Below are 11,531 nucleotides of genomic sequence, written 5' to 3' on the forward strand. Positions count from 1 at the left end.
TTCATAACCATTTCATGTAATAACTTTCTATGTGGGAGCTTTTAGAGGTGGATGTCCGGTTCCTATCACCACCACTGTGAACAGTTCTGACTCATTAACTTCTACTAAAATGGAGCATTTCACAACAAACCACTCTGAATGACTTTGCTTATATCTTAACCGTTTAATTATGCAGAAATTAGTGGAATTCCCCTTTAACATGTCTCTCTGTGCAGATCCTGGGCTCTCAGGATGATTGGTATAAGGCTGAAATGCACGGCCACGAGGGCTTCGTGCCTAAAAACTATGTGGACAGGCCAACACCCAAGTGAGTGTGAGCTGCATGGTGTGCTTGACCAGTGTGGACATGCACCATCACCTGTTTATTTATTAATTTATTTATTTATTTATCCGATCTCTTTCAGCTGGTTCCAGGAGAGCGCCTCTCGCGGTGCAGCCGAGGAGATTCTGATGTCCAAAGAAGTCGGAGCCTTTCTGATCCGCGGCAGCCAGAGTTCACCCGGAGACTTCTCCATATCCGTCAGGTCAGTGCAGGTCAACGGGGCACATACGCTGAACCAGGGGAGGCTTTTCCGAATCTCTGCCTTCAGGGCAGAATCAATTTCACTGGATGTTTCACACTGTCTCCCCCCTGTGATGTCAGAGCTCATCAGCACTCAAACCATGTTTGGACCAAAAAAGCATCAATCTGTGCTTTTAGTAAGAGTTTGGAAAAGAAAAGTGTGACATTATTTAGAACCTGATACTTTGGTGAACATGAAGATAAATATAGTCAAAGCATTGACACACAGCTGCTTTATGATCACTCAATCTTTACAGGAAATTTAGAGTAACAGTGAGAATCTAGCAATTCTCAGAAAATTTCAAACCCTAGACTTTTCACACGTGTGGCGTTAAACCCATTTCATATTAATTTAAATTAATTGCTAGTAATTACTGATAATATCACAAGTGATATACACATATATATCATCGCTGTGAAAAAAAAGTAACTTTACAGGAGAAGGAAAAAAAAACATTCTTAGCTTTAAATGTAGGTTAATGAGATTTATTAATGAGTTAAAGAGATTTTATGTATTTTTTGGATTTATTATAGATTATAATTTTGTAGAAAATGATAGAATATATATATATATATATATATAGAGAGAGAGAGAGAGAGAGAGAGAGAGAGAAAGAGATAGACAGATAGATGGTTTAATGACACACCCATGAAAATCTGGAGTTTGAAATTTTGTAGTTGTATATTAGTATATAAGTGTATTTTATACATAGTATATACATTTATATTTTTATGTTATATTCTGTTTATGTAGGTATCATGAAGCCTTATGAACAGCAGCCTCTGTAAAGTGTGTTTATGTTATTTTCTGCATTTTTAGGCATTTTATGCCATTTTTAGACATGAGGTTTTGTGCTGACAGCGGCGAGAAATATAGAGAAATAAAAATGTTTTTTCCAAAATATATCACCTTTTAAAAACTCACATCTGGCAATGCTTTACTGTAGGATTCTGTTCATAAGACTACATAAACTTGTCATGACAACTGACATAACATCATTATGGTGAATGATGCATATTGGAATAAGCATTTGTAAACATTTATGTAGAGTCAAGTCAGTTGTGATGATGAGTTTATGTAGGTGTCATGAAGCCTTATGAACAGCAGCCTACGGTAAAGTGTCACCAAAACTGTTACAAATGGATACACAGTGTTTTGGAATGAAATCCTTCAAATGTTGATATTATCTTTAAAGTAGCAAATACAGTGTCGCCTGAAATACTATAAGCTAAACACCAGAATGTATTTTAAGATGTTTTAATCAACATTTAAAGCTGGAGATTTGATCAGCACATTTCAAATATGAGGCATTCTGGATAATAATTTATTAGAACTCTAACATCTAACATTTTTTACAGCTTCATACTAATTAAAGTAGGAATCCTGTGACGCTGTAGAGTCGTAGCATCATAATAAAAGCATAGAGACTTTTTTATGAAATGATTAGATGTGAAAGCAGAGTGACCTGTCAGCTCGTGAGGAGGCCACGTTTGATTAAAGTCAAATGGGTAAAACCTAAAAACAGATCAGGGCAGTTATAGCAGGCAATGCTAATTACATTTACGTGATTCAGAAATGTGCATCATTTCCTCTTAAATACAGTGTTTTACATTAGCAAAGTCATCAGTAACCTGAAAGACCAAACTGGACTGATGTGGGAAGAACACACACTTTAACATCAATTCAGTTCAGTGCGGTGAAAGAGAGAGATGACGTTTACCACCTGTATCTCTATCTCTCTCGCTCTCTCTCTCTCTATCTTTCTCTCTATCTCTCTGTCTGTCACTCTCTTGAGGTTTCCCCAGAGTTCCCCTACAGTCTCTGTCTATCAGTCTCTGATTGCCCACACAGACGCTGTACCTGCCGGACGGAAATGTCCCATTAATAATTAATATTACATCATCGGCAGCTGCTGCCCTCGAACTGCGGTCAGAGCCGAGTGATTAGTTGGAGTCGACTTCTCATAAATCAACCATGTGTTTAAACTCCATCCATCATATCAGACAGAGAGAGAGAGAGGGAAGAGAGAGAGAGAGAGAGAGAGAGAGAGAGAGAGAGAGAGAGAGAGAGAGAGAGAGAGAGAGAGAGAGAGAGAGAAGAGGGAGAGAGAGAGAGAGAGAAGGGCGGGATAGAGAGAAAAAAGTGAGAGACAGAGGGAGAGAGAGAGTGAGAGAGAGAGAGAGAGAGAGAGAGAGAGAAACAGAGAAGAGACAGAGCGAAAAGAGGCAGAAAGAGAGAGAAAGCCCAAAAGAGTGAAGAGAGAAAGGAGAAAGAGAGAGATTGAAAAAGAGAGAGAGAGAGAAAAGAAGACTGATAGAAAAGAGAGAGAAAAGAAAGGGCAGAGAGAGGAGAGATAGAGAGAGAGAGAAAGTGAGAGACAGAGGGAGGGAGAGAGACAGAACACCAGAGAGAGAAAGAGAAAATGCAGAAAGATAGCAAGAGAAAGAAAAGAGACAGGAAACAGAAGAGAGAGAGAGGACAGAGTGTGTGGTCACTGCAGGACAGGTGAGGTAGAGACAGAGGTACACTTCCTAATGAACTGCCCAAAATATGATCCTATTAGCAATAAATATTTTAAGCAATCTGAAAAACAGATAAACAACTTCAGGACGTTGGGAGATAAAGATTATTATTAAAATTATCGATTATATTAGGAGGGGGTACAGCAGGGTCCACTGCAGCCAGATATGTATACGAGTGCCATACACTCACAGTTATATATGTACATATGTAATATAGATGTCCTTCTTTATATATATATATATATATATATATATATATATATATATATATATATATATATATATCCCTACATTTGATTATTAACATTTTCTTTTCTCTTTTCTATTATAAACTACACACACATATTCAATAGGTTTTCTTTTATTATTACATGTACTTTTATATTATTAATTTATGATTAACACTTTCTGTTCTTAATTATTACATTATCATATATTAATCTTGGTTTATATTTTGTTCCATTATTATTATTATTATTATTATTATTTTAAAATATTTTTCTTTCTTAACTTTTAATATAGAGATCATTTTTTGTTGTGCTTTGACAATGCAAATGTACATTTGTCATGTCAATAAAGCACATTTGAACTTGAACTTGAACTAGAGAGAGAGAGAGAGAGAGAGTGAGAGAGTGAGCGAGAGAGAGAAAAGGCAAAAAGAGAGTGAGCGAGAGAGAAAAAGAGAGAGAAAACAGAAGAGAGAGAGAAACAAGACAGAAAGAGAGAGAGAAAGCAAGAGAGAGAGATAGAAAAGAAAGAGAGAGATAGACACAGAGAGAGAGAGAGAGAGAGAGAGAGGACAGGGAGATGGAGGGAAGGAAAGATAGAAAAGTAGGGAGAAAGAAAAAAGGGAGAAAGAGAAAGAGAAGAGAGTGGGAGAGATACTAATTAAAAAATCAAGTAAAAAAAATAATGTTATTATATAATATAATTGTCTTATTTTTTATTTACTTTCTCTATTTTTATTAGTTATTTCACTTTGAATATTATTATTATTATCATTCATTCTATATTAGCGTTTAGTTCTGTGTTCAGCTTTATGGTTTATGTGCTTTGGCAACATTGTTTTTAAGACAAAGACTCATTTTGCTCCCTCTAGTGGTGATAAGGGGTAAAATATTGTTTGAGACAGACTGACCACACATGAGCTTCTGTTGGCTGAAGTAAAGACTTTTAGAAGTTTGGTTTTAAAGTGTTTTGGTCGAGCATCAAGTTCTGATTACGCGCCGTTCACTGTGATCCAGTATTTTATATATTATCTGATTAAAAGATCATTTTTGTTCTCTAAAGTCACTTCCTGTGTAGAAAATACCACCAAATACTGTAAACAGGCTCTTCACCTCTCAGTGAGGGGCTTCTGTCCTCTTACTGACCACTGTAGACTATAAACACTGTACAATTAGAACTCATCTCTGAGTGTCTGTTCAGCTGCAATGTCAAACTTGGACCAGCAGAGGGCTGATGTGGTGGATTAACCCTTTCATCTCCAACAACTGATGAGGAGAAATGCCACACAATTTGTCTTAATTGGTTTACAGTGATGACAATTTGTATATTTATGTTTCACATGAATATTCAACAGTACATTTAATTTCATACCAGTTGTTCAGTTAAGAAACAGTAGTGTTGTGACCGAAAGACTGAAGTTAATCAGACAAATTAAACAATACAAACTCACTTTTTAGCTACATAGTTTGACCTAATTTGGAAAAAACAGAACATTTGGGTGAGAAAATGTAAAATAAGTGAAATGAGGTCTTGTTTATTTGATTTTATGAATTAATTCATTTATTTTTGTCTTTTTTTTTTTACAGGCACGAGTTTGACGTGCAGCATTTTAAAGTGATGAAGGACAATAAGGGTCACTATTACCTTTGGTCAGAAAAGTTCACCTCCCTGAATAAGCTGGTGGACTACTACAAGACCTCCTCCATTTCCAAGCAGCGGGAGATCTACCTGCGGGACGGGGGCCGAGACGAAGCCAGACCCTCAGCGCCTCAGCCGGTAAACACACTGACACCCACTCGCTCAAACCACCCCCTCTTTTTCTGCCCTATTTATTTATTTATTTATTTATTTATACTACCATTCAAAAGTTTGGAGTCAGGTTTAAATAACATAAACACAGTTTTATTCTATATAAATGTAAAAAAATAATTATTTTATGATCCTAATACTTTTCACAAATTTCAATTAATTATATTCAATCAATAATTAGAAGGTGTAAAAACACAGAAACACTATTTGTGCTCAGAGTGATGAATAGAGCTATAGAGTCTAAGAGGACAGAAAGAAATATTAATAATGAAGTTCTAATAATATTTATGTCTAGAAAGAAATTAGAATACAATTAATATCTAGAATGTATCTAGAAATCTAATAACATTCATATTCATAGTGGAAATTATAATGAAATTAATATCCAGATTGAAGCTCTAATAAAATCCATTTCTGGGATGCAAAAGTAATAAATTGTATTTAAATAAATTGTAAATTAATACACATGAATATAATTCTAATAAAATATCTAGAAGCACTCAGAATGAAATTATAATGAAATTAATATGCAAAGTTCTAATAAAATTAATATCTTGGATGAAGCTCTGATAACAATTGTATTCATAGTGGAAATTATAATCAAATTCATATTTATACTGAAGTTAAAAAATTAATAATTTCTGGGATGCAGCTGTAATAAATTGTTATCAAATGCATTGTAATAAAATAAACTAATCATGAATATAGTTCTTATGAAAGTAATATCTAGAATAAAATTATAATAAAAGCAGTACTCAGAATGAAATTATAGTGAAATTAATATGCAAACTAAAGTTCTAATAAAATTAATGTATGGAATAAAATTATAATAAAATTAATATCCATAATGAAGCTCTAATAACATTTACATTCATAGTATTAAATTATAATGAAATTTAAATCCAGATTTAAGTTCTAATAAAATTAATTGATAATTTCCAGGATGTATTAATAATAAATTGTACTCAAATTAACTGTAATAAAATGAATAACCATGAATATAGTTGTAATAAAATTAATATCTAGGATAAAATTATAATAAAAGCAGCACTCAGAATGAAATTATAATGAAATTAATATGCAAACTAAAGTTCTAATAAAATTAATATCTGGAATGAAATTATGATCAAATTAATGTCCATAATGAAGCTCTAATAACCTTCATATTCATAGTGGAAATTATAATGAAATTAGATAGAAGATCTAATAAAATTAATTTCTGGGATGCATTTGCGATGAATTGTAATCAAATTAATTGTAATAAACATTAATAAACATTAACAACATAGAACAAAATTATAGTAAAAGCAGTGCTCAGAGTGAATAATGAATAATGAGTGAATATAATGAAATTAATATGCAGACTGAAGTTCTAATAACATTAATATTCAGAATGAAATTATAATAAAATTAGTAAAACTCAACAAAAGCAGTGAGTGATTCCAAACTTTTGGATGGCAGCCTTAATAAAGCGCTCAGCGCAGAGCACGGCTACTGTTATGTGAGCAGTATTGATTTTACCACTAGCATTAGGATCTTCATTTATCAAAGATTGACCCAGAAACTGACCACTGATGAAGGCCAAGAGCCATTTTGTGCTTTCAACAAAAATCAGTATGGGCTAAAAAATATAATATAAACTCAGACGCGCTTTGCTCTGCTTTAAGCTTTACCTCAGCTGTAGCTGCTTTTCTCACATCTCCAGCAGGAAACCTTTCCACAAAAGCAGAACAGTTTCTTTGGAAACTGTCTCTTAACTTTTTACGAGGCTGAAGTCGCTTCTCATTCGCCAGCTTCTTGTTTGAATTCTCCCATTCCACCTTAAATGGTGCCTGAGGTGGCAGAATGTAACAGCCGCACCATTTAAGGTGGAACGGAAAAATCGGCGGCTGGCGAATGAGAAGCGACTTCAGCCTTGCGACTTTTCGCGTTTGTCAGTTTCTCACTGCAGATTAAACGTATCAGGAAACCAGCTGGAGTGATTATAAATGTAATTAAGTCCATTCGTCTCTAAATTATCGATGTTCGTCTTAAATCTCTCTCTTTGCCGCTTCGTTAGCTACTAGCTAGGCGAGACTGTTGTCTGTGTCGCTATGGTGACCAGCAGTCTGCGCTGATCTTCAGGGTTAAAGGGTGAATTAGCAGTTCTACATTAACTCCAGAGTTTAAGACCATTTATTGTTAAACTGTGTTGAACGATCAGCAGAGCTTTATTTTACTGTAAAGGAGGATTATTTTATTTTTACCTACAAATCTGATTCTGCTGTGGAGCCACAACAGGGCAGTAAAAGAGCCACATGTGGCTCCACAGCCACACATTGCCGACCCCTGGGCTAGAGGATGGAGAACACTGTGCATCAGCAGATGATCTTGTCTCTAACATTACAGCTGCCAGGTGGAGCTACAAGAGAAGGGGTTTCTGATAAAGAGGCCAGAGTGTGTACAGTGTGATTTTCTCTCTTGTTCAGGTAAAGAGAGGCAGTCTTCCTGAGGAAAGGCCCCCCCATGGAGGGGGCTATGGTCCTCCATCAGGGGGACACCGCAGACCCGCAGAGCCAGCTCACACTCAGCAGGTAACTTACGTCCATCTGCAGGCCTGGAGATATTCAGAGTTATTCAGCCTCTGTTATGGATTATTCAGCACGTGTGAAAAAGATTATCTTAATGATATCATTACTGATTTTTTTAGTGTTTATTAACCCTATACTGATGAATTATTTTATATTGGTTTATGTTGCTGTCTAACTGATGCCCTGGTCGTCTCATTTGTGCTCTTATCTTCAGAAACGGGGCAGTTTGGAGGAGAGAGCCCACACCATGGGCACCTCAGGCAGGAACAGCCCGAGTGGCACTGTTCCCGGCCCCAGACGGACTTCAGACACCCTACCTGCACCGGTACTGTAACATCACACAAACTTACACACATACATATCGCTGTTGTCGGAAACAAAACCTTGTATCTTCATTTTTGTTGTTTTTCAGTTTTTGATATAATTTGAAAACACCTATTGTTTTTTACATCATGTGTAAATTTCATGATGAATGGACCAAAAGAAACGGCCCAAAATGACTTGGAAAAATGTCTGGTTCCATTGACTTACATTAAAAGTAAAGTATGTTTTTTCCTTCTCCTGTAAAGTTACCATTTTGGAAATACGAGGTTTTGCTCTGACAACACCGATATGACATATATGGTCAGAGGCCACCCTTCATTTATTCAAATTCCAATCAAAAAAGGCCATTAAGGACAAGTTATTCATTTCTCAGGAAATATTTCTGAGATTAGATAAGATGATCCACTTGCATAAGGAAGGAAAAAACGCATTTCAAAAAATGATTAAAAGCTGCAGAGAAAATGGGGCTCCTAATGACCACCTGGAAGACCTGGTAGACACCAAAACTGTCCCCATCAGATAAACAGCACTTAAATCTTTCATCTCTGAGAGAGAGGAGAAAATCAAGCTGCTTCAGATCTGAAACAATACACAGCCATCCTTGAGAGAAGACCACTCAGCGCTATGGGTCTGAAAGGATGTGTAGCTGTCAAGAAGAACCTCACTGAGAAAAGAAAACGTGCAAAAATAGAAGAAAATCTATTAATGGGATTAATTGGGATTATATGGGTTTTGAGAAGCAGAAAAAGCTGAACCAACTTCTTAGACTAAACTTTGGAGGTGTGGAAAAATATCCCTGCAGGTTCCTGTTATAAAGTGAATTTGAGTGTCCTGAAAATAATGGAAAGATGTAGTAAAGGTAAAGAGTGGACACACTAAAGACTGAAAGATTCAGTGTTATATTTAGTCATTTTTTTTTTAATTTAATTTTATGTTAAATGTGTTTTCCTGGTGCTGGAAAATGAAAAACTTGTACTTAATGACCATGTTGAGTGGAAAGTAAACAAAATGAAAGAGTGGTCCCTGACTTTTAGTAGACAGTACTATATACACTATATGGACAAAAGTATTGGGACACCTATACATCACACCCTACAGAAGCTTTGATGACATCCCGTTCTAAATCCATAGGCATTAATACGGAGTTGGTCCCCCTTTGCAGCTACAACAGCTTCCACTCTTCTGGGAAGCTTTCTACAGGATTTTGAACTCACCCAGTCAGGCCTTTATGGAGCTGCTTTGTGCACTGGGGCTCAGTCATGCTGGAACAGAAAAGGTTCTTCCCCAAACTGTTCCCACAAAGTTGGAAGAGTACAATTGTCCAAAATGTCTTGTTCTGCTGAGTCATTAAGATTCCCTTCACTGGAACTAAGGGTTCTAGGCCAACCCCTGAAAAACAGCCCCATATCATCATCCCTCCTCCACCAAACTTTACAGCTGGCACAGTGCAGTCAGGCAGGTAACGTTCTCCTGGCATTCGCCAAATCCAGACTCGTCTATCAGACTGACAGATAGAGAAGCGTGATCCATCACTCCACAGTATGCGTTTCCACTGCTCCAGAGTCCAGTGGCAGTGTGCTTTACATCACTGCCCCTCTGACCCTTGGCATTGTGCATTTTGATCTTGGGCTTGTGTGCAGCTGCTCAGCCATGGAAACCCCATTCGCGAAGCTCCAAACGTGCAGTTCTTTTGCTGATGTTACTTCCAGAGGCAGTTTGGAACTCTTTAGTGAGTGATTTTATAGAGGATAGGCACTGTGAGCTTCAGCACTCGGCGACCCCACTCTGTGAGTTTGTGTGGTCTACCGCTTCGTGGCTGAGCTGTTGTTGCCCCTGGACGCTTCCATTTCACAGTAATAGCACTTACAGTTGACAGGGGCAGATCTAGAGGACGGTATTTCACAAACTGACTTGTGGCAGAGGTGGCATCCTATGACAGTGCCATATTTAAAGTCAATGAGCTCTTCAGTACGACCCTCTACTGCCAGTGTGTGTCTATCAAGACTGCAAGGCTGTGTACTTAATTTTGCTCACCTGTTAGCAATGGGTGTGGCTGAAACAGCTGAAATCAATAATTAAGAGGTGTGTCCCAATACTTTTGTCCATATAGTGTGTGTGTGTGTGTATATATATATATATATACACACATATTGTTTAGACTGATTAACAATGTGCTGTAGATGGTTCTAAATAGAAACCTTTTGAAAAGGGTTCTATATAGCACCAAAAAAAGGGTTCTTCTGTTGTAACAAGCCTAACATCATAACTGTAGAAGAACACTTTTTGGTGCTATATAGAAATATAGAACCCTTTTCAAAACGTTTCTGTTTAGAACCATCTACAGCACACTGTTAATCAGTCTAAAGAACACCTTCACAGTACAAAGAACCCTTTAATCATGGAAAGGGTTCTTTGTGTGTTCATGGTTCAATATAGATACCATTTTCTTTACTAAAGAACCCTCAAAGACCCATCGTTTTAAGTGTATAGCAAAAAGAGAAAATTGACATCCATTAATCCTTGAATGGGTCAGTTTTGACCATTTCACACTGCGATGTTTGATGTAGTGACTTTCTGCTGTCCGTGTTCTCACAGAGGTCAGTGGTGCAGGTGAGAGCGCTGTATGACTTTACAGCAGAGGAAGATGACGAGCTGGGCTTTAACGCTGAAGATATCATCGAAGTGCTGGACCGTTCCGATCCTTCATGGTGGAAGGGCCGGTTGCGTGGCAACATTGGCCTCTTCCCTGCCAACTATACTACCCAAATCTGACCAAAGCAAGACCGGGCAGCTCCACCATTACCTGACCAAACGGAGCCTTGCGAACGGATTCTTCTGCATTACGAAGATTGAATCACTTTTACAAAGTTGGATACTTCATCATCGTTACTAGTTACAAGGATGTGGACAACATGATGGGAAAAAACTCTACCGGTTGTCTACCTGTGCTTATAATGAGCTGGGTAAATCATATCTATCCATTCATATTTAATGCACACTTTGAACAAATGAGGTACGATTGGGCTACACCTTTTTTTTTAATAACTCCCACCAATTTCTACCACAGTGTCAGGCCTGTAATGCTATAGGCTACATGGGACCACATCTACATACATGTTACATGTATGGTAATGTATGTAAAAATACTCATATTTCTATGCTTTTTTCCCAATTCATTAAAACTGATGACAGAGCCACCACTAGAAGTGTGATCCTTTACAACTTAAAAATAGCATAACATTTTTTTTTGTGTATGCAGCTTTTTTTTCAGTCATCCTAAGAAATGTAACCAAACAACAACCTTTAAAATATAAAATACAAAATATACGTCTCTCATGTTCATTTTCTTTAAAGAAACTGTGAAATATGTTTTCTTTAAAAATAACATTGGAAGATTTGGATAAACAATAAAACCACCACTAAAATTGTAGCCTATATATACATTTCAGGACAGGCCGCACCTGCCGAGCCACTTCTAGGGTGGCCCTTCCTCATTTTGAGAGGAGTCTGTGGCT

General features: G+C 36.9%; 1 protein-coding gene across 2 annotated transcripts in view; it reads left to right on the plus strand.

Annotated features, from left to right (window-relative positions):
- grap2a (GRB2 related adaptor protein 2a) overlaps nucleotides 1–11,209 on the plus strand; it is a 48,364-nt gene extending 37,155 nt beyond the window's left edge. For both annotated transcript variants that reach the window (XM_036590334.1, XM_036590332.1), the window contains exons 4-9: nucleotides 216–307; nucleotides 405–524; nucleotides 4,900–5,089; nucleotides 7,591–7,695; nucleotides 7,907–8,017; nucleotides 10,612–11,209. In XM_036590334.1, coding sequence (XP_036446227.1) covers nucleotides 216–307; nucleotides 405–524; nucleotides 4,900–5,089; nucleotides 7,591–7,695; nucleotides 7,907–8,017; nucleotides 10,612–10,788 — 795 coding nt within the window. In that variant the 3' untranslated portion in view covers nucleotides 10,789–11,209. The remainder of the gene's footprint in view (nucleotides 1–215; nucleotides 308–404; nucleotides 525–4,899; nucleotides 5,090–7,590; nucleotides 7,696–7,906; nucleotides 8,018–10,611) is intronic.
- The last annotated feature ends 322 nt before the right edge of the window (nucleotides 11,210–11,531 follow it).

Source organism: Colossoma macropomum, unplaced genomic scaffold (genome assembly GCF_904425465.1).
Source record: "Colossoma macropomum unplaced genomic scaffold, Colossoma_macropomum, whole genome shotgun sequence".
Lineage (NCBI taxonomy): Eukaryota > Metazoa > Chordata > Actinopteri > Characiformes > Serrasalmidae > Colossoma > Colossoma macropomum.